Raw genomic sequence first — 24,557 nt, forward strand, 5'->3', positions numbered from 1 at the left:
AGCAGTTTCAAGCAGTTTAAGTCACTGACAGATTTTTGTCTCTTTCCTGGAACTGCATAACTGAATTTTAGGCCCTGAAATTCATGTAAATTCATGTTAATAATTAAAAAAAACAAAGACAAAAACCCCACCAAAACAAATATACAGCTCATAATGACTCCATTAATCCCAAGTTTAAGGCAGATAAATACTTAACCAGAAATCTTTTAGTCCTGTTATGTTCTCTGACAATGTATAAATAATTCTAGAGAAAACTTCAGTGCAGTTCAATGCAGGGTTTTAGAATGTATAATTCTAAAATGTTAAATTATAATAATTTGAAACCAAGTCATTGCTTTCAAGTTCCTTTTGGGACATGTAAGATCAGAAAACGGGGTTGATATCAATTTCCCAGAAGAGTCTAAAAAATTTAAAGGGATTCATTAAACAGAACAGTTCTATCAAAGTGTAAAATTGTGCCACATATGGTGACAACTTAGTGGTCTAAAATGCAGAGCAAAAATGAATTTTCTCATAGAAAGTTTCAATTTCTTTGGGGAGAAAAAAATTATTAATCCTGCACAAGCCCAAGTTATGTTGACTTAAAACTCCCATGACAATCTCTCCTGGGAAGTGAGTACAGGTACCTGACATGACTGTGTTCTTGAGCCAAGGCCAGGAACATAGACTCATACAACTCACAAAACATTGAAACAAAATCCATTTCCATCATCAATCTTTGATGCCTCCTCAGTGACTACTTTATTGTACATTTCACTGCCGGGGAGATGCTGTGTGCAGTCATTTATAATGAATGATTCTGCCTGCCATAGAATTTTCTGTCTCCTGCTGTGACAAGGGAAAAGAACCCTGAGGGACACTATTTTCTGCACATTTTAGGGACAAGATAATGGACAGTTGTGGGAAAGTATGGAAATGAGACACTTCAATGGCCAAAGGAAGGTCCAGAGATCCCAGCCATCAGTCCTTGATTTCTAAGAGTTGGGAGGTTTTTATTGGTAGTAGCAGTAGTAATACTATTACTATTAATCTTGTGATTTTATAAAAAATATTATTTTCACACTAAATATTTACATTTTATGAATAGGAAGAACTGATCAACTTCATAATAAAAAATCCCACTTAAAAGATATGATCTGAGAAAAGGGGAAAAATAACCTTTTTTTCTATATAAATATGTTTAAAAAACTTTCTTGGATGAGTGTAAACACAGGTCCTTTTCCCTTATATGTGGCATATACTCTTTTAATATGAAGTCCTCACTTATTTTAAATGGTTCATAATTTTCTTTAAATAAGAAGGCCAGCAGTGTCTTTTACACTTTTCCCCTTTAATGAGATAAGACAATGCACAAACCAGACATAGTCATAATTTTTCCTCAAGTAATGTTTTTATGAAGTACTTGTATCGGTGACACCTAAGCTTTTTTTGAGGCTTTGAAAATTTATTATTATTATTATTATTATTATTATTATTATTATTATTATTATTATTATTATTATTACAGTGAAGGTTATACTCTTAACCATAAATAGCAGAAACAATACTTCTTTTTTATTATTTATATTATGTGTATACACTTTATTATGTCTTGGCTATATTTCTTCATATAATTGAAAATTATAAGCGCTCCCTCAAATGTTTTTACATTTTTACAGCTAGTTAAAAATTGAGACTGCCTAAATGTTTTGACAATGAAGTCTAAATACCAAAGATTAATTCTAACACTGGATACCTTAAAAGACTTTAATTAAGATAGCCAAATACTGTGCATGCTATGCATCAGGCTTATGTTCATTACAATGACTCTTCCTTTTTTGGGTGAAGAACACTCACTCAGGCTGAGTGAAACAAAGCAAATTCCCAATTTAGAAACATGAAATATCCCCTGGATAACTCAAGTGCTTTTGTACTTACTGAAAAGAAGACTGAATTCCCTATCATGAGCTTCACTCTTGCATGGAATTACACATGGCAGAAAGCCTTATTGCCAGAAGTTAAAGTGCCAGAGCCTTGCTTGTGTTCCAGGGTGTCTGTGTATGCAGGCAGAGAACGTCCAGGGTGACCGCACCAGCAGCTGCACTTCCACCAGCTCGTGGAAATAGAACATTTTGGGGAATGGTTGTGTGAGCCCATCTGCAAATCACTCAGAACTGACATTTCAGCCAGCACCACCATCAGTGCATTTTCAGCTGAGACAGCTTGTGCATTGAGTCTCAAGTAACTACTGACAAAAAACATAATGATAAGAGCAGTCTAAAAATATTGAGAATGAGATTGAGCTGGATAGAGGGAACATAATCTTTCCCAAGTGAAAGCTGGGGAAGTAGGCACAGCTTTAGCAACGGGACTTACATCCCATAATATAATCTGCCATGAAGGATGGGGTCACAGCCATAGTTGCTACTTCCTTTGCTTTTGTTGTAGTATTAAAAATCAACCCTGGGGAAAAAAAAAAACTAAATCAAACCAAATGAAACCAAAAAGTCAAAAAAGTAAGCCAGGGTAAATATTATGCCAGAGTTTTCTGTTATTATGTTGGAACATTCCCTGTGTGTGAAGACTGCAGTGGATGATCTGTTTGGTCTCTGTACTAAGTGTCAGGCTGACTGCATTATGGTGTGCCTGGAAGTATCCCAGTAATCGTGAGCATCATGTCTTCATATCTTCTGCTGAGGACTGATAAGATTCACCTAACTTTAGATCAGGCCCTGGTTACCTAACTTCAGCTGTGTCTTACTCCTGAGACCCTTCTTTTCCTGATTTTGTGGGTGGAGAAGAATTTTAACTGTGTGGATTCCAGTCTTTGTTCTTAAAGCCTTGTTTCCTTGCTTCCCCACACTGGCTTACCGATTTCAGCATCTCACTGCCCTTGTGCACATGTACTTGGGTGCTCTTCTGTTGGAAAACCTGAGCTGGTGGGATGATGGTTTCCGTAACTGCCCCAAATGTGCCCCCAGGTCTGGAAAGCTCTCATGGGCTCTCCAGTTCAGGCAAATGTGTGATGTTCTCCAAAGCAAAGCATTTCTTAATTTTACCAGCAGAAATAAGGTCTAGTACAAGTGAAAAGTGCCAGGACAAACATCTATTGTGTTGAAAGCTGTAATAGAGGGAAATGTTTAATCAGGCAGGTCTCGACTGGGAGGTCTTTGTTGCCTTTTGTAATTGCTTGAATAGTCTTGTGGCTGCTCTTTTATCAAGGGTGAACACCAGTGTTTTTTGAGCCTGTAGCTTTCTGACTCTGCTGATAGCTGGTAGCCATGCCTAAGTGAAAGAATCTGCTCCAGGGACATCATGCCTTCTGAAGACAATGATTGTATCCATGCTGTTTGCAGTCAGCTTCCTTTAGAGTGGATTGGTTCATCCACACAAGTGCCTTCTCTCAACTCTGCAATTCTTTGGTCTGTGCCTGTCCAGAGTGTCAGAAGTAATGCAAAGTCTGTGTTGCAGCCTGGCAGAACAATGCACCATCAGCTTCCATGGAGAGGTTGCATCCAGTATTTACAAACTGGTAAATTTCCACATGTGTTATATAAATATTGTGTGTTCACGTAAACTGGTTAAAAATATCTCTTAAAACTTGGAAATTATTTACTACCAAACTGCTATGGATATCTCATGTGACAAAAAGGATGATGGGGTTGGGTGGAAAAATAATTCTACGAGTGGCTTAGCTGGGCTTGCTTCAGGGAGCAATTATTATCATTATTCAAAATAGAAAGAATATCATTATTCAAAACAGACTCCTTCTTTCTTAGATGCAACATCAGTAAACCAGATTACCCAGTTATACTTCTGTTTCAGTCTGTCATTCCCTTGAAAAAAACCCTGAATATGAGTAATTTTCATCAAGCTGGGTTTAAACTAACAGCATCTTAGACCACAACCCAGGTGTTCCATTCTGCACACTGGATTTGAATAATAACATCATACCAATGATGTTATTATTCAAACAGGCCAATAACATCAACAGCTTCATCTAGGTGACAGTCATAACTGCACACTTTCCTTTCCCTGGATACTGAAACACCAAGAACCACAATCTGTCTATTTGCTGTAGAGCAGAGGACAGGCTTAGGTACCTACTTTAGTTTCAGAGTCCAAGTAGAGAGGCATGTCGATCCAAACCACCCAGACTTCAGGAGCTCTCACTCACACTCCCTTTGTTGCACTTAGCAAGTGCTGGAAGCAAGACTGTCTCATGTACCAGGGCACTGACACCATGTGTTTAAAAGTTTTACTCAGATTCAGAATCACAACTCCTTCTTGTTAGGTAATTTAATAAATTATAAGTGGAGAGACAGTGCCAAAAGAAAGGAAAAAAATTATGATATAATCCTACCTCCGCTGAAATTGACATAACTCCCACCATTGTCTGCAGGGGTGATATCTCCTCCCAGATTATATCCACCTACTGTCTCTGATGAAACAGCTGGTAAAATCTGTGTCCCAGTGATATAGTCTGCATATCTCAAATTAATCATACGATGTGACCTTTACGTCTGGTACTGGATCAATTAATGAATACTTCAATTTCAGCCCTGATGAAAAGCTTGTGTAGCTGAAAGATTGTTGCAGTTATAGCCATTGCCCCGAAAAAAATATCTTATTTTCCTACAAGGAAAATGACAAGGAGAATAAAAATGAATAGTGCTGTCATAGAAGGAAAACCAAACAATTAAATTGCAGAAGTAAAATTTACCACATTAAATAGTACCGAGAAATGAACATAGAGATATAACTAGGGAAGAGGTTTGTTAACTTGATCACGATGTTCCTGTGTGACTTGAGAGTACTTCTAAAGTGCAGGGCTTGTGCATGACCTGCCATCACCCTGATGTTCAGCTGAGCCTGGGTCATACAAGGATTTCCACCCCACACTGTGGTTTCCCTGAGGGTCACCAGAGCAGAGAGTGAAGCCAGACTGGCTTCTAATAGTGCCTCATCACCCATGAATGAATAAAAGAGAGTCCAGGAATGGACGTTCAAAAAGCCTGGTTTTTATCTTCAACATTCATAACTACTTATGTGGTAATTTTTCACTGCAAAAATATTTTTAATAACATTCACACAGAAACCACAAAGAGTTAGATCATAACCTCCAATTTGATTATATGGCAGCGTGGAATTTTGGACAAGGAGAAAACAACTTATCCATAAGAGCTGTTTAGCAATTGGTCTAGGATCTTAGTGCTAGAAGTGTCAGTGTAGGGCATTTTAACGATTAAAATTATTTAATGATTAAAACAGAATTTACAGTTGAACAACCATTTGAGCAGGAGGACAGTCAATGATTGATGGAATGGTTGTCTACTTTAGCACTGCTAAGCCACAGGCTCATAGGTAGCATCTGACTCTGCTTGCTCATAAAAAACTTAGAGGAGCTTTTTTTAACATGGCAGTTCAGCATGGCTGGTTGCTGTACTAAGCTAATTTAAATCATACTATATAGCTGGGCTGAAAATTTTGACATTTCCAGTTGAGTACCCAATTAAAAAATGTGCAAAACTATAGACATGGTCAAATAACAGTGACTGTGTACTTGGCTTATATGGACAGAGGAGACAGGCACATTCTGAAGATTCCCATTGAACAAACTGAAGAGGCACAGATAGCTTCTTTTCTGTCTGTGATCAGCTAATACAGCTTCTCACTATGTCAGTTAACTGTGCTCCTGCTCACAGGAAATTCTGGCTGTGAAACCATAAGCCATGGGGCTTTCTGAACTTTGAAACTCAGGGTCTGCATGCCAAGAGCCAAATGAATTGAAATGGTTTTCTGATTCACGGGCACAGCCCTGACATCATGGCTGCCGGTGGATGAAGACTTTCAGACCTGTAAGATTTTCAGTGATGAAAATGAAAAGAATGCTGAATTTTATAATCTTCTGCTGCGACACTCCCACTGACATAACTTTTCTTTATTCATGAGGAGCATCAACAATTACACAAAATAGTTTTTCATTGCATGGTGTTGAAAAATAATTTGATTTTGGGACAAGCAGGGAAATATTTAGAGGCATTTCTAGTTCATGAGAAATCAGTCACAAATGTGACTGAGTCTCTAAATAATTTTTAGAGCTCTAGTTGGCCTTACAGGAGTGGTGGGTTTGGACCAGATGACCTCCAGAGGTCCCTTCCAACCTTAAACATGTGGTTCTGTGATTTCATGAACCACACATCCTGAACTTATATGGCACCATATGATGGCAAAAAAAGAAAAAAGTCACAGACCTATGAGACAATCCACAAACTAAGTCAAAGTCAGTAGTTAATTCAAAACCAAAAGAGTTTTCCAATTGTACAGATGTTTCAGGAAAATATGAGTGAGTGGATTATTGTCACATTAACAGGGATGTTCATACTGGGTATAGCTAAAACAGTTGTCATTTCTGCTGAAGGACTACTTGGTGGAGTATGTCTGCCTTATTTGATGGCAGGTAAGCCAGAAAGGGAAACAAAATATAGGAATGTGGCTCTGAAGACAGTATGAGAGAATGACTGTGGGAAGGTACCACACATCTGGGTAAAGCATTATGGGCTGTAATAGCAGGAAACAATCCAGGCTTGGCAAGTAGACTGATAACATGATCTAATAAGACTTTTCCATCTGTAATGTCTCTGATCTCTAGCTGGAGAAATAAAAAATACACATTTGATATGCAACTGTTTTGTTCCAGACTTGCTTCTGTTTTGATTGTTGCATGATGTATCCCTGGCTCATGTTTTTTAGAGTCCTTTCTGGGGACTGGAGGTGAAGGAGAGTACACATTCACATATTGTTCCAAAAAAGTTGGGGTTTTTTTTACACACATGAAGATCTATTGTCTTGGCAATGCTCCTGGGGCTTCTGCAGGTTTGTACAGGAGGTGAGGGTCATGCACTGGTTACATGCAATATTCCTGGGTTCTAGGCATTACGGGATAAGCTTTTTCAAAGATAACCTCATCCATATCCAATTCCATTTAAAAATTCAAAATAAAAACCCCAAAACAGCAGCACTATACTTATTTTAAAAAGTTCTTTGCCAGCACTCCTCTTTAAAACTTGTACTTACTGTATTTCCTGTCTGTGTCCAGCTGCGATCCAGAAATGAGTTATCCTTCTTCCCTCCCTGGAAAGAACAGACTTTCCCAGTTATGTCTCAACTGCTTAATTTTTTTTCTAGAGATGGAACAAGAGGGCCCAGCAGTCTCCTCACCACTCCATCTATTACTTCAACCACCATATAGGCACTTTGTAATCGTGGTCTTCATAGAAGACAGAAACAAGTCCAACTAGGTCCTCCAGAGAAATGAACCTAGGTATCTGTCCACAGATGGATCTGTCTGCCTGGATTTACTGCGGACTGTGGTGACAGAGGGACAGGCAGGCACCTGAGCTTTGGGGGATTGCAGGGACACTGACAACCTTAATTAGTCATTTTATATATAGCCAGCAACCTGAAGAGACTGGGGTTAACTTCTGCAAATCCTACCCCAAATCCCTCCTGTCTAAGCCCCAGAAAACATCCCTGTCTCTAGCCAGTACTTTTTGCAGTGATGGATTTTTCTCATTTAACAAACGTGTTGTTTTAATTCTGTTTAGCATTACAGTCACATCATATGGCTTCAATGTGCTCTTGACTCAGGCCACATCTTCCATTGGTGAGAAACACAGCTGTTCCGTGTGAGAATTAAAGCTGTTGGAAAAACTGTTAAGTATTTCACTAAGGAAAACATTAAAATACAATTGGACTAGCAATTTAAGGTATAAATGCCTGTGATCCAACCCAGGCATAGTTAAAACAGCCCTTAAATGTATCAGCAGGAGCAATCCTGAAATAAATTTATATAAAGCAAGCATGCAGAAAAACAGTACTCCTCCTATCTTAAACATCCAGCACACCATGACCATCAGCATCTTCTATTTCTTAGTGGTTTATCCCTCAGCAAGTTTTCAGATGACTGTGCAGAGCAGGTGACACAACGGAAGGATGGGATGCCATCCAGGGCAACCTGGACAAACCTGAGAAATGGGCCTGTGAGAACCTCATGAGGTTTAGCAATGAGGTTCAGCAACTGCATCAGGCATCAGACTAGGTGGTAAAAGAAGCTGAGGACAAAGTGATGGTAGTGTGAATGAAGGCTGCACGTGCCACTGGATCTAAATACACAAGCAAAATCTCTAGATACGTTTTTACTTAGTAGTATAGATGAAAGATAAAATCAAAAGTCGAGAAATCAGAGCAGATAGGAGATGCATCAGATCAGAAAGTGAAGCAAGAATGCAACCTGATGCATGAGAACTGAAGAACATTATGATCCAAAGTTTAAGTGGTGATGCCATTCCTCTGACTTGCACATTCTATCATAGAGGTTACTTTTGTTTAGCAAGGAAAATATCCATAAAAGAAAGCTTGATGTCTGTGGTATTTAAAGGATGCTAGTTAAAACAGCAAGGAAGGAAAAATTTAAATCTAGTATGACATTAGGAATAAATTAGTATGGCTGTAAAGGAGACTGAAAAGTCTCCTGAATAGAAACTGCTTCTACTTCTCAGTCAATAACATGCTGGGCTCCTAATGAGATATTGTCTTGCTGATTCTAATTACTTGTACCACACAGAATTATTTTCCCCATATAGAATCTGTAGCTAATTTCCATTTTTTGTGTCTATCACTGAATGTTTTAATTAGTCTTGGTTAAAAAGAAATATGTATATACTGAATCTAATTTTTTTCCATATATTAAAAAAAGATTAATGGTGTACTGAAAAACAACCCTTGGCAATATTGAGAGGCTTACATTTTCTTGAGATGCTATAAAAACATACCTTTGGGGGAGGGGGACACTAAAAGAAGGTGAACCTTTGAAATCTTCACACATGGGGTTTATGCAGAAGAGAAGTGGAGGAAAATCTTCCTTTAATAATGGAACATGAAGCCCTGTGCCACTATAAATCTTAGAAAATACCACATGATCCAATTACACATCTCATGCTATCACTGAGAATTCTGGAGCTCAGTACTTGGAGGAATCAGTTCTTCTTCCATCTGAGTTGTGCTTAGGCTTTGGTATCCCTACTCAGACCTTCCATCTGGGAATGGTGTTTACTGGTTCTGAGCTTTAGACAATAAAATAATTAAATACAGTGCAACCAATCTCTAAGGACTACTGTTCCCACCCACAATTTTATTAGAATACTTTGTGGACAAAAGAGGAATTCTTGAATTTAGTTTTGCTATTCCACATCTCCTGAGAGAAAAATGACATGAAAGGGCATCTACGTTTACATTGGAGATGGTCACTCGCTAAGCACATTTTCAGTTGTCAAAATGGAAATGGTAAAAAAATCTTTCTTGTAATTATTTTTCAGATTTCACACCATTGTCTTCATAAAGGAATCAAACTATTCATTTTATTTTAGTTAGATCATCTTTCATATTTTGTGATCTTGTAGATTATTTATGTGCACTTTCTGCTGGCAAAACTGAAAGACTTGGTAACACTGACAGTACAAATTTCTTCTGAATTAGTTTTCATACAGGATATCAAAGGAAGCAGAACAAATGCTTTGAGAATTCCATCACCAACTCAATGGACATTCCTGTTTATGAAAACCTGAGACACTATAAAGAAACACAAAGTAAAGTGAGTGTACTATTGCTAAAGAGAATTCTAAGTTGGTAGTATGCTAACCCCCTGTTTAATCACATGACATGAATTTAAATTGTTCTGAGGTGAGGGGAAATAAATAGGAGGAGAAGTTGTAAGGAGGTGAAGTACAACAGGAGAAGTTGTAAGTTCTCCAAATTTGCTCATTGGTAAAAGACTGTGTTGGCAGAGAAATGGCTAAGCATATAAAAACAAGATAAAAGAACATGTTGTTTTTCTTTCTACATTGGTTTGTGGAAAGATTCCTGTTCAGAGAGCTAGACAAAGCCACTCCACCAAAAGAAATGTCTCTGTTCACTGCAGCAGAGCAGACATCTACTGCAGCCTAAGAAGCATTGAGAGGGATGATGTATCAGGGAAACAAGTTTTCACGGAGCAGTGCCCTTTGTATACTGTTGTATTTAACTTGTATTGTATTATATATTACTATTATGTTATATATTACTTATTATTAATAGATTATATTGAAGGGTGAAATATGAAGTGTATTTTAGTGAATACCATGTGCTTTAAAATGTTATCAAAGCAGAAAACATACTAAAGTTATGGTATGTCACAAATTCAAAAATTTATTCCTAATTGAAAAGGTAAAATTGTCCTACCACAGGATAGGTCTTAATCAATTATTTGCTACCTTTTACTTTCTTCCTATTTTCTGTCCATTCTTTATCTGTCATTATAATTTTATTTTCTTCCTTATCTCCTAATCTTTTTTGAGGAAAGAAGACAGACACATTCTTCCCCTAAAATAATTTCTGTCAGTTAAAATCTTGACTGATAGCTCATGATAGCACAGCATTGAAAGAAGAAGTTTAAACCTAATGATTTAAAGACAATCAAATGTCCCAGAGAAAGGTGACAGCTTCACCTTTTAGATAGTCCTAAGAGCTCTGATGTTGACCTAAAAGCTATCTAGCCCTTGCCAGGGTTAAAAGATGTTCTTCCATTAAAGCACTATCATAGTAAATACTGAGGTTGCCTTAGTGACATGTCTGATGGCCCAGTAAGGCTGCACAATTTATCAATCTCATTCTCAGACAGCAGTGCTGTTCAAGGAGCCGTGTTTAAGGAAAGCCATTGTGGAATTAGGGAAAGTTTTTCACTATTTAAGGAGAATAGTGCAGTTTAAGTCCATTAGCACCTGCTAAGTAAGAAGGGGAAGCATCAGTTTGCTTCTGTGAAAGACTATTTTGCAACTACAAGTTTAATTTAAAATCTTAAAAATATTTAGAATTTGCTTTGCTATTAAAAAATATTTACAAATAAAAGCAAACACAGTTCGGCCAAATTCTTTATTGAGTATTTGTTTCAAAACAGAAGTAGAAAAGCATGTTAGACAATGCCTCTGATATTTTGGTCTGCAAAATTAAGGAACTTTGAACAAGTTTTTTTCTACTCCATGAATAATTGTCTTTCACCTTTTGTTGATAAAGGCAGAAAACTCCTATGAGTACAAAATTAGAGTGATAAAATTGACATAATTTACAGAAAACTCCACATTAGTACCAGACATTAGCAAAGCATGTTTTGATACAAAAGCTTTCAGACCCGGCCTAATTTTTTAAGACCTTTTTCCATGCTGAGTTAACTGCTTGCATGCATTTTATTTATTGCTTTTATAATCCACTTTAATAATCAAAAGACACATTTAGGGAAAAATGGGAAAACACTCAAGAATCTCAGTATGGGGATTGTTATAGGATTCCTTTAATGGGAATGTGATTTTTTATAAATAAAGAAGTCAACATGATCTCTAATACATTGCAAGAAGCTCATAATGTTAGCTTTTTTTCTTTTTTGAAGAGCTTCCATTAGCCAAGTTACAAGAAGGTATTTGGATATGCAATGTAGGACAAAAAAACTCCATGATATATTTAATATAAGGTATATTTGTTTGCTTAGAAAAGGTAACATTACTGGTATTATGAATTTAATCACATGATGAATTTTGACTTATAAAAGCATACAATACTACTGAACCAAAAGTGCTATGGTAACATCTCATATTTCCTTAGATTACTATAAAAGTCACCTGAGGTGATTTTTTTTCTTTTTTCTAGAATTTATCTAGTTTCACTTATATTTCTTATTTAGTGGAAATAATAATAATAAAAAAATACACTCTGTATTGTTCCCTGCTCGTTTTTAATCCAATCCTGCAAACACTTACTAACCAGAAGAAAGAATCCTGGTTCTAACAAGTTTTTGGGCTTCCAGGATCCCACCCTTGATAGTGCTTACTATCAAGAGCAGTAAAAGCACCTCCAATGGATTACTCCTAGTGAGCACTGTGCTGGCAGTGAGTATCTGCAGCTTCACATCTTTTTGTGGATTCATGGTTCAGTTTACATTATGTCATCAATACAAGGTCATTTTCTAATCTTCTCATTAAAAAAAAAAAAACCAAACAGTTCCTCTCAAAGACCATGTTCTTCTTTTTTAATTCTGTGTATTCTGTCTTGGCAAGCTTTTAGGAATGATCTAGTCTTGTCCTCCTTCTTGCTCCTCCTCCTGCAAAATATGGTAAAAGAGCTTTAATTATTACCTGTAATTATATGTAACATAGCAAGACTATATACTGTATTTACTTGTGAAACAGACGTGTGAAAAGGAAAGATGAAGCCTGGAGATGAATATGTCTCTCTTGTGCTGGCAGCTCTGAAATTAAACTGATCTTTCAGCTTCTTCTTCATTAATCAAAATAACACAGATTCTGAGAGTTATAAATCTTGCAGTGGAGACTCCCAGAGTGTCATTTTACCATTGCTGACTCCAAAGTCAGACTTCACTTTGATGGCTTTAATTTCTTCTGAAACACTCTTTCAGTAAAACACACAATCTAGATTGTTTTTAGGTATCAGAAAAAAAAAAAAAAAGGCAACTCCAGATTTTGTTAGGATTTTTTTTAAAACAGAAATACAGCTCTTTCCTTTGAAATAATATTATTAGAGCCTTTTTTTACTCCTGTCCTGACTCTTAAGATAACTGAGATAATATTTGATATGTGTATAATGTTTAAATGCGTGGCTATTTTTACCTTGTGCCCTCCTGGATGGTTGTGCTTTCCGTACAGGTGCATCTAGAAAACAGAAATATTGCAGTCAGAAGTTATTTGCTGCTGCCTTTGAATTAAAATTCATTAGAAATGTTGGAAACTCATTGATGACTTTTGAAGTTTGTTTAAATTTTTCAGTAAATTAAGAATTTTGTTCCAGAAGCATGTTGGCTTGATCACCTGAAATATGAATGCTTATAATACAATTCACACATTTCTCCCACATGCAGTCATCCATTAAATCTTAGTAATATTTTAATAGCATATTTGCATTTTAAACATATGAATTAATCCATTATCCACACTGATCTTCTACAGATGGTTACATAATGTAGGCATGTGCCAGGGCATTTTGCCTATGCTCTTCACTCCTGAAACACCATGTGACACTGTGTCACTGATGTACAAGCTCAGGTTAAGGCACAGGACTCAGTCTCAGCTTTTGGCAGCAGATGTCCAGGTCTGTTGCATTGACATTACTTCAGGAACTATTCAAAAGCTAAATGCTTGGAACCATTACAAGATATTGGCCACATATCCAGCTGTGTTTGGGGCTTGATTTGTAACTACATTGTGAGTCCACAGTACGATCCCACATTTAGGGTTCAGTTAATTTTCTCAGGCTTCTGCTTTAAAAGGTGGAGCAGAGCGAAGGCTATTGGATAGGTACCACCCCCATTAGATATATCCTTTTTATTTCACTTATTCAGTGAAACTATGGACTTGTTTTCCTTTTTCTCATCAAATCTTAAGACATTTTTAACCAGATGTCTCCTTGTTGGGAGGAAGAACACGTCACAAGCATAAGAAATAGTTCTTCTGTTACCATCACCAAATGTTACTGCAGTAATTTTTCCTCCTTTACAGCCATGAAGTACTTGTATATTCACTTAACAAGCTGCAGCCAGTTCTCTTTTCATCCTGATGTACAGGGTATATAAATGCATAGCCCTAAGATGCAGGCTTGGCCTCATTCCAGCTGAGACTAAACAGTGGGTATCTGCACCACCATGGCAGAAAATTCCAAGCTCTGCACTGTCCTGACAAGGACAGAATATGGTCCATCCAAAGTGTGCTTTCCATACGTAGGTGATGTCTGTACAATTATGCTTTCAGATAAGCCTTGTGTTTGAAGATCACACTCATTTGTCATTTTCAGGCAACAGGAGACTCCCCAGCATTCCTTGTACTACTCAGCACTGAAGCTGTACAAACACTATGTATAAACCTTCATTACTTGGCACAGACTTCAAAATTAAAAAGGCAGAAACACATTTATTTAATTTCACTGTCCAAAAGACATATTTTCCTCCTACGTATTTAGTTCAAAGGCTGACAGAATAACCTATTCTGCATAATTAGAATTAGAAAAAGACATAAACTCAAAAGAAACCCTAAGCAAATTACTTCTTAGCTTTGAATGAAGATCATTAAACAATGGTTGTTAAAGTCAAAGAACAAATTGCTGGTACAAAGGCAGAGTGAATTCCATTTGGCTCCTTTTGGACCTTTATTCCATTCTGTTTTTTGAAATCAAAAGCTTCCCTCATTTAACAGCAGGACAAAGGTAGAGAAATTCCAAGACCCTGTGAGATATTTACTCAACCTCAGTGGTTATATTCCCTGCACCCCACCCACTCCTTCACAACACTGAGAAACCCTGGCAGCAACAGATCACATTTACACTGACAAGAAATAACTCAAGTTAAAAGCAACTCACGTGGTCTTCTTCTGTATGCGCTGCTTAAAGAAAAGTAAATCCTTTATGGTTCATGTTCCTTCAAAAGTTTTACCTAAGCTTTGTGGTTAGGCATTTCCTCTTGTCTACTATGCTTGCCAAACCTTTTAGTTACTTTTAGCCACAAGATAAGCCTCAACATTTTTCTTTACAACATCAGTGAAAGAATTCTTTTCCAAAACAATTATAAAACACTTGCTAAAATGCTGGCTTCAGACCTAATGATTTTAATGAATAGATACTGTAAAACCTCACCTGGAATGATCACTTTGGACAAAGCAGGTCTTAGTGATACTGAATTTTTGACAAACTAACCTTCCAGATGAACTTTCTTGATTTCTCTCTCGATAATCTGTGGCTCTCCCTCAATTACTTTAGTAACCTTGGTGTACTCAGTTCCGGCTATGGTAAGCATCAAAAACAAATGAGTTAAATCTGGCATAGCATTTTTCCATATGCAAGGAAATCCGGCATATCCTCAGTGGAAACAATGTCATTTTGGGGCATAGGTGTTGCAGGCTACCATGCTATTCATGCCTTAAGGCATGTTACCTCTAGGGATGAGTCATTCATTGCAATCTTGGTTTAAAGTTCTGCTTCAGCAAAGACTGCTAATTGTTTTAAGCAGTAATGAATATTTTATGAGCAGAATTAAAGCCCACATGAAATCATTCTTTTATTTAGACAGTGATAATATATTTGTTTGTGTCAGTACTTCAAATGATTAGGAAATTTTCAATAAAAAATAATTTAAAGTAGACAAGAGGGCCATAAAGCATTATCATCAATAACCCTGAAGCAGCATGTGTGTCTGCTTTTATTGGCTAAATGTATAGTAAGGTATTTTCACAGCAGCCAAGGGTAACTGACTGGATAAATCATGGAAAAGATAGAGAAAAATCAAATTAAAGTAAAAGACAAATCTTCCTACTTGGTCCATTCTGTAAAGCGGGATGCTTATGCAGACTAACATATAATAGCAAGGAAAATAGCAAGAATTCAAGAGATGATATTGTCTTCTTCAAATTTTCTAGAGAGAAACTATCTCATTTCCATACACCTATATGCTCTAAGATGCATCTCTCCAGATTACACCTATTTAATTGTATACCTCTGTATCTGAAGGTGATTACAAGTAGTTATAATTGTTAGATTCTGGTATCTGACCAGAATTCTACAGATAAAATTTCAGCCTGATTTTTGTTGACTGTTTTAAAGCAATAGTGCAGTATATACAGGAATTTTCTTGCTGCAATTTTTTTAATTTCCAGCTTTTCTTTTAAAATAGTCAATCGAGAAATAGGCATCTCCAGAGAGCAAATCTTTTCACATAGCTTGGATAGTTAGGACAAAATGAAAAACCCTCTGGAAGTTTCTCTTTCTGTCCAATATTATAGGTGAATTCTGGCTTAGGTCTGTAAAACTAAGATTCAGAGGTTTGAAACAGACAGAGTTACAGTCAATGGGAGTCACAGCCATATCTTGCTTTTCTCTAAGACAAGCTGTATTATCAGCCAGCATTTTTAAGTTTGGTGGTCAGCTGTTCAGCCAACAGGAAATTTTTTACTTGACTGAATTTCAAGTCACATTCACACAATAGTGTTTTTGAAAGACAATGAGATTTAGTTCAGTGAACTAAATGGGGCTGTAAGTTACTTTACAGGCATACAACTTTGTAACTTACTGAAAAGTGAACATAAAATTAAATGGATTCATTTAGTTTTTGTCAAGAGAAGCATCAATCCATATTTTTGACCTTCTGACTCAGATTTAAACTAACATTTCTAAAAACCATATCACTTAAATTCTTTTTTTATTACCCATTGCTATTATAGATAGTTTGTCTAATCTACATTAAGCAGAGAACATTCCAAATTCATAGATAAAGATTAATTTCATAAGCAGAAGTTCTTTTACTATTTTCTACAGCTACTGGTTATGTACTGCCAACACTGTTAGAATTAAGAGAGCAAGAAGGAAAGAAAACCATTCCTTGGAATGCTGTATTTGAAGAGAATTAAAGTTAATGTCTGGATATCCATCACCTGTAAGCATTTAAAGAAGATGTTAAACATGCCTTTAATTATTAACTTGAGGGCAATGAACATTCATTTCTGAAGAACTGATAAGTAAGATGAATTTGGCCAGTTACAATATGTTCCATTTCATAGTGTTTTTCACAGATTTAAATTTGCTAAAATATATTGGAATAAATCTTCATTGCTCCCCTGGGTTTTAATTCAGTAACCTTTTAAAGACTGAAAAAACCAAAATAAATTTTTTTCCTGTGATCAATGGCATTAAAAAATTGATTACTCAAGCTTTGATTCTTACTGCCATTTCACAGATATCTGGCACTAGAGTATAGTGTTCTATTTTTTTCCATTAAAATTCCACTTCTACTACATCAGTCTTTAAAATGTTGAGTTCGACATATCTGAGAGGGGTTTCAGTCATCATAACCTGTTGCAAAAATGTTAGTTATAATTCTCTGAATTACCTCCCTGCAGAAGTCTTTTGATTTCTTCATCTTCCAGTAAATGACCATCTCCTTCAATAAATTTGGTCACTTTGGTAACCTCTGATAGGATACAGGTTATGGCAAAAAAGTTGATTTACAGAAAACATTTGGCAATCCCGCAAGAGCACATATAATCATGTCATAGCATTGTTCTGAATTTTAAAATTCATGTATGTTATCAAATTTCATATAAACACTGGAAACATGATATTATATGACAAACATAGCATGCTATGTATTAGACCCAGGCAGCTTCAGCTCTAGAGCTGACTGAACTATGAAGATCAAGGACTCAAACCAGAATTTTACATTTGAAGAGTTCTGATGAGTAATATCTGAGTAAGATTTTGCAGTATGAACATAATTTTTTTAAACATGGAATATCTACTCAGTAATTATTTAAGTTAGCTATATATATATTTGTATGTTAAAGAAATGAAATAAAGCAAGCATACTAACCTTCTTCAAGGATTTTCTTTAACTTTTCTTCATTGTCTGAACCTCCTGCAGTAATTCTGGTATATTTTATTTCAGGACCTGGAAAAAATTTTATAAGATAGTGGCTTTTATCAGATATAACAGGTTTGTCCTTTAATTTATATTTTCCTATTTAATTCCTATGGTGATTCCTTAGGTAACAGGCTGTACTCTGCTTGTATGGTAGCTTTAGTTTTTACCGTTTCCAAAATTAAACTGAATGAGCATTAAAAACAGTAGTTAGAACTAGTCCTGAAAGTAATTAGCCAAATTTGTCATCATAAGAAAAATTACCTGCTTACATTCTTAGAGTAAGACACAATTTTAAACTCTGTTGTATTAGATCACAGATCAGATATTTCTGCAGTCCATTATTAGTCTGAATTGACTGCTGCAAATAGACATTTTTTCTTTTATTATTGCTATGAATCATTTGAAGACTTAATATTTGAGAGTCCTTACCAGTTTCTACAGATTTAAAATGAGATACAGGTCTGAAATTCTGGCATTTTACATTATATTTACCCTTTCACATGGGATATTAGTGAAACTTAAATCTGAGAATTGGGAAAATTTTATTTTATTCGTCTCCCCAACAATTTTTGCCAGAAAATAGTCTCAGGTTTATTCATAAACCACTAATGCCTTTCATTCAGTTATTTTCATTGTAGTAAAAAGTTGTGTGATAATAACTTAAGCATGACTTTTTATTTCTCTTTCTCAAATTAATTCAGTTGAATTTCAATATTTTCTAAATAAACTGAATATTAGGACTTACAGCTAAGTCAACATGTTGTTATAACAGTGTCTTTTCCTTACAAGCTCTCTAGCAGACAGAATTTTAATGGTAGCATTCAAACTGATATTTTAGCAAGGCGATCAAAAAGTGCCAACAGAGAACTCCATATATCACCTACCATGCTTAAGTATGCCTCACTCCACTTATCAGTTTCTAGGATGCTTAAAGAAATAGCTCTGTAACAAGTCAAATGCAGTTGAAATTGGCCAAGGAATTTGGGAGCTTTTCTTTGAGAAAATCCAGTGATGCAGATGCATATTGATTTTATCTTACATTTGCTATATCCAAGTGTCCTACTTGTGGATGTCAGATCAAGTCCCCACCTTACAGAGAAACAGAGATCTTTTTCTGAAATGGCTGTCAAGAGAGCCTGGGATGACATGCAGAAATAGGCATCTACACATTAAACATCTATGTTTGGTAAAATGAAACCTTCCTGGAGGTACATAATCCAGAAGTTCAGAAAAAAAAAAAAATTTCCTTCCAAAGCAAAGCAGAGTATAAAAACACAATAAAAGCAGTATCATTCTGAAATGGTAGCAAGAAGTTAGCAGAAGTAGACACTTACCAAAATATGAAAATAAAAATGAAAAAAAAAAGACAAATTTTCATAGTTTTGCATGCTGTTATTGTTTCCATTTATGTATATGTGTGTAGGACACATGGCGAGCCTTACAGAGACAGTGGGAAGTATTAAGGAAAATTCAACTGTCAAGAAAATGCAGTTTAGGCAATAGGATAGAACTTAAGATATGTTACTTTTGTATGCAAAGGGGGGCTTTACTAAGAATTAATATCTCAGCTTAATTTACCTTGAATAATTCTTTCTTCTGTTACTTTTTTCTCTGTCACTTCCACAGGTCGTCCATCAATGATTTTGGTGTATGTTTTAATAATTGGTTCTACAAGGATTTTTAAATTCAATGCATTAATCAAGTAATGAACTTTCAAGTGTTCTTTTTGAGATGTGGAAACTGACTGAAGCATGGAAGGAAATACCATAGAATATTTTATTTAAAATAAAAATGTTCAGACATCAGGAACTGAATCTACTCAAAATTTAGGAAGTTTGTGTGATTTCTCCTTTAAAACCATCCTACATGTGAACATCTCAATGTCCTTAGCAAAGAGAAGGCAAGGTTTACCTCTCTTTCTGACAAAATTGCCTTTTAATTGCAGAATCACATACTACATATTTGATTTCAAGAAATTCTTTACTGAGATATATGTCAGCATGCAGAGTATTTCTAAATTGTCTTGACTGAAGCTGTGGAACACAACTAGGGGAAAAAAAAAACCCTCAATTTTTTTTAAATGCATGAGAATTAAAAAGTATATGATGCAATTAAAGTTGCAGCACTTCACAAAGGTCTTGTTAAAAACAGAACAGCTGCCTAACATGAATCACCTAGACAAAGTATCAACTGATGGGCAATAGTGAAGGCTAATGCAAATTGAGTTGCTGAAAGCATACCAACCTCCATGAATCACTTTAGTTATTGTCTCTCCTTCCCTGACTATTTTGAACTCAGGTTCCCCTTCAATTAATTTAGTGAGCTGTGTGATAGATGGGTCTGTGACACAGGAAAAAAAAAACAACACGTTACAAATAGTCATAAAAGACTTGTAGCATTCCATGGGGGTGAGATGAAGCTTGCATTTTCTCCCCCTACTCTAGATAAACCAGATTATTGTAATAGAGGGCTGTTTATATCTGAGAGGTTATTTGTGGCTACATTTACAGTCTTGTGTTTTCTCACACAAGATCTTAAAAAAAGATCCTGCCGTACAGTCACTTTTTATTTATTTTGTGCATATGATATTTTTAACATTTGTTAACAAGTTCCAGGCAATAAACCAGATCATCATCAGCAGAAAGGAAGTCTTTTTCTATGTATATTGGTAAGAGGGTCACTCTGCCTCTTTGCAGATATCTTACAGCTATTGTTCCACTAGTGATCAGCATGCAATCTACAGAGGGAGAGATTTTCAGTTTTTAGTTGTTTTTCTTATTTGTCGCTTTGGAGTTTCTTTTATTTTTTGCTTTGAGGTTTTTATGTGGCTTTTTTTTTTTCCTTTGTGTTTAAGACTTGGCCAGTGGTTACACAGCTTAAAAAAACCCAAACAACCGAAAAGCAAACTTTTAAGATCAGCTGGAATGGCTGTAAGGATATTTATCAGCATTACTGGCTATCATTATCATGGGTGAAGTCATTTTGATTACACTGATTCAAATGTAGCTTTGTCTGGTATGCTGAAGCAGGAGATACTAGATAATTTAGGAACATACCATCAATTAGCAATAATAATATTGTTCTTCCCTAATGATTGCTGTGGGGCTCCTTTTACTTAAGAAGCTGCTGTAAAACAAACTTTCTTTATTCCTTATTCAGAGACAGAAACTTAGCAAAATCCATCTATTTTACTTTCCTTAAAAATCCCTTAAATATCTTTATTTGGATTTTTGTAGAAGTTGATTGTACACTGATTATTTTTTCCATAATTACTGATCAGGATTTAACAACAGCTTTAAAAGATGTGTGCCCCCTGTTAATTGTTGCAAACAGTCAATATAGGCAACCTTCAATAATAAAAACCAAAAATGTTTTGGGTTTTTTTTTTTTAGCAGCAAATGACTGCATCAATTAAAATTTAGGAATAAATAATTCAGATGATATTATATGATAGAATCATAAAGATTCCCTGTTATTATGGACATCTATTAATTTACTCTGAGTTATAAACAGCTGAACAAACCCTCACTTCTTTTTTTTTAACAGGTCTGAATGAAAAATATTTATAAATATTTTGAAGTAAGTGTCTTACAAGACTTATTCCCTGTTTCTGTTTTAAATCTGGAGGAATTTTTTGCATGTTGAGAATCTATTAAATAGCAATTTACATTGATAAAAGTGATGAATGTAAATAAATAATGTAAAAGTTGTATTTATGAATATTTATAAATGCTTTATTTTTACATTTCTCAATAACTGTGTGTAAACCAAAAGGTGAAGGCATAGCCAACTATATTGCCTAGTCTAGGATCAATCCTGTGAATATTTTATCTGTTAAAATTTGGATTTCAGTCAGATTTGACTCTATAGCTGTTTAAACTTTTAGATCCCATAAATGCCCAAGTACAAAAAATGGAAGCACAACCCAAGCAGAAAACACTGAGACAGGAAAAGGCACACATCCCCCTCTAAACTTGGTGGGGAGAAATGTAATTATTTTTTAGTGGAAAATGCCCTTGCATGATGATCCAGTAGAATTTCCTGACAAAATTAGCATTTAACTTTGCCAGCTTTTATCTACAGACTCTTGTGGATTTACGTGGTTCTGATGGCATCTGCCACTCACTACTGTTACTGAGAAACTTCAGAAGTGACAGAATTGGTTTTATTTGGTCTATATCTGAAGCAATTATCAGCAGAAAGGCTGCACTGGCCAGAGATCTTTCCCTGGACTATGTCCCAAAGCAGAAATACTGCACTGGAAATGGAAAGGAGAAGCCCTTCAATACTCATTAACTTTTTTTTCTCTCTCTATTTGGTGACTAAAATTTAGTTCTAAATTTGACTATACAAGTGCTCAGACTTTTGATATTTCATGAAATATTTCAAGAAATATTTTATTTTTCATTTTTTTTTTAAAGACAATTTTATTTCAGTTAATTTTCAACTTCTAAATGTCTTGTAAATCACCTAAAGTACTCTGTCTCTGGGTTTAACAGAGCAGAAGAGGTACTTTCAGAGAGTGATTCACCCTCACCATAGCAAGATTTCTAAAATAGCTTGGATGAATTACCATATGAAATAATCTATCCATTTGTATTGCACTGTGGATCTGATTTAATGATGGAGACTAGGCAACAAAAAAAGATCAGCATATATGTTAAATGGCCTCTAATCCTAAATGGGATGAAGCAGAGACAAGCTCCTCAAAAAGTAAGCATTTGTCACTTCTTCTGGAAGGAAATCCTCCCAGAAACACTGATTAAGCAGTCTGGATAAAATTCTTTGCGTGACATTTTTAACTGCCTTTCTCTGTTGAAATAAAAAATTCCATTTCAGCATTTTTATTTCAATCGGAAACTGAATCTCATCAGCTTTACTTAAGTTATAAATCACAAGTGATCTTAGCAGTCCCATCCCCACATCTTTTCTCTTCAGTCCCATTGTTGATCTTCAAGTCATGCTTCCATATGGAAAAATAAAAAAAGCCAAAAATTGGGTAGATATTTTCAGGCATCCAACAGATATTGGTAGTTAGAACTGATTGAAAATTATAGGAAAATGAACCAGCTTTTCTCTTCAAAGTATAAGAAACATAACTAATTTAAAATATCTGCTTTAATTTAGAAAAAAAGGAAATGTCTTCATTGAAAAAAAAGGTGATTAAAAAATGGCTCAAAAATATTATTAAAGATATTTTAAAATACCCATAGAAAAAGAAGAAAATTCACTTGGGGAGAAAAACCATGGATAATCTTTTAGTACAAAATATTTCAGTCAGTTCTAATTGCAATATTTGTATCTTTGCTTTTCCAGCAAAGTGCTTAGCATTCTGGAGTTGCTGGGTATAAAATTCATCCCAGTAAAGAAATATATTCAAGATATATTCTGAATATGTATATGAACATATGCAGAAATATATATACCACAGGCCTCATTTACCTTCCTTTGTGATGATAGGCTGGACGTTGCTTTCAATTATGTTAATTTCTGAAAATACAGAAAATGGAATATACAGTGCATTCCATTCTTACAATTTCTTTGAGGCAACCATCGGTTAGATTTGGTCTGCTCATAAGGATGTGGGTAAAATAATAGATATTAATGGGTGGAAGAGCAATGCAAAAGGATCTAGAGCATGAATCTTGGTTCTGGTTATGAAATGGTGATCCACTCAGGTCACCTGCAGACAGAATCTGCTGATATGGTATTTGCCTTTTATGAAACCCATGGGTCATGGTACCAATGATGATGTCTGGTACATAATAGAGAGGGCTTGTACAATTACCCACACAAAATTTTGCACAATTCCCTGACATGACTTATGCCTAAATATTGCCCTTTTCATTCAGGAGTTGATCAGGCACACACAGGAAACATTCAGAACTATAGGTGGAACATGACAGAAAATTTGCTCTTGGAATATCAAGTTGTCCACCCAGGACAGACTCAAGTATTCATTGAACACCTCTGATAGTGATTTGACTCATACCCATCCACTGGAGAAGTCCACACTGATAGAGGTTCCAGTCTTCCCAGTCTCTCACTCAACTGAATCCACAGCTACAGCTTTCTAGGTGTCCACATTGACCTCTTTAGCTTAATTATTACAGGCACTGCTTCCTGTGCTACTCTCACTGGCCGTGGGAGGTAGAATCATAGAATAAATGGGAAGAGATGCATAGGGATCAAGCCCTTCTTCTCCAAGGGGAAGGAAGACAGCCATATGACCAAGGGTGCTGTCCAGAAGCTCCTTGAACTCTGTCTGGCTTGGTGCTATGACCACTTTCCTGAGGATTGTGTCCCATTGACTGACCATCCTCTGGGTAAAGAACCTTTTCCTAATGTCCCATCTGAATTTTCCCAAAGCAGCTTCATTCCATTTCCTCGTGTCCTGTCGTTGGTCACCATAAGCAGACCAGCACACCCCCTCCCCTGCCATTCTTGGGGAAGGCATGGGTTGAGATGGGGTCACTGCTCAGCAATGAGCTCACCCCTCTGCCTTCTTTTATCCAAACTGAACAAGCCAAGTGACCTCAACAACTCCTCAAAGTCTTGACCTCAAGAACTTTCAACGTCTCGATCACCCTCCTCTGGACACTGGGCCCAAAACTGGCTCCCAAAACTGCCCCAGCACTTGGGGTGAGGCTGCCCCAGTGCAGAGAAGAGTGGGACAATCCCCTCCCTTGCCTGGATGGTGATGCTGGGCCTGATGTACCCCAGGCAGGGTTGGTTACTTGTGCTGCTGGGGCACTGTTGACTCATTTTCAACTTGTCATCAAGGTGAATTACTCCATTTTTTGTTCCAAGGGTATTTTAATTTCAGTATGTCCATTCCTAATTTCCAAAAGTCTGATGGGATGGTTTTACTTTATACTGTGAAATATGGGTAGGACTCCATCAGAATTTAATAATTTGTCTAAATTCATCTTGCCTCACAAGGTTACAGCAGGAACTTAGTCTTTTAACAGCTTGTTTCAACACATATCCTATAATAAGGAATTAAATGCACAACCTGAGAAAGGCTGCAAGAAAGCTAAAAGGGGTATTTTTTTTACATGTACTCCCTAAAGAGAAA

At 36.0% G+C, this 24,557-nt stretch overlaps 1 protein-coding gene across 18 annotated transcripts in view; it reads right to left on the minus strand.

The window, feature by feature from the left end:
- Nucleotides 1-10,928: 10,928 nt before the first annotated feature.
- The window catches only part of POSTN (periostin), a 31,809-nt gene continuing 18,180 nt past the window's right edge, over nucleotides 10,929-24,557 (minus strand). The window contains exons 17-24 of one of the 18 annotated variants that reach the window (XM_059838899.1): nucleotides 22,922-22,969; nucleotides 19,724-19,819; nucleotides 19,058-19,147; nucleotides 17,429-17,506; nucleotides 16,949-17,029; nucleotides 14,764-14,850; nucleotides 12,693-12,734; nucleotides 10,929-12,166 (exon numbers count right to left, since the gene is read on the minus strand). In XM_059838899.1, the coding sequence (XP_059694882.1) occupies nucleotides 12,126-12,166; nucleotides 12,693-12,734; nucleotides 14,764-14,850; nucleotides 16,949-17,029; nucleotides 17,429-17,506; nucleotides 19,058-19,147; nucleotides 19,724-19,819; nucleotides 22,922-22,969 (563 nt within the window). In that variant the 3' untranslated portion in view covers nucleotides 10,929-12,125. The remainder of the gene's footprint in view (nucleotides 12,167-12,692; nucleotides 12,735-14,763; nucleotides 14,851-16,948; nucleotides 17,030-17,428; nucleotides 17,507-19,057; nucleotides 19,148-19,723; nucleotides 19,820-22,921; nucleotides 22,970-24,557) is intronic. The other 17 variants (XM_059838903.1, XM_059838900.1, XM_059838902.1 and 14 more) reach the window with 17 other exon arrangements.

This window comes from Haemorhous mexicanus, chromosome 2 (assembly GCF_027477595.1).
Source record: "Haemorhous mexicanus isolate bHaeMex1 chromosome 2, bHaeMex1.pri, whole genome shotgun sequence".
Taxonomy (NCBI): Eukaryota; Metazoa; Chordata; class Aves; order Passeriformes; family Fringillidae; genus Haemorhous; species Haemorhous mexicanus.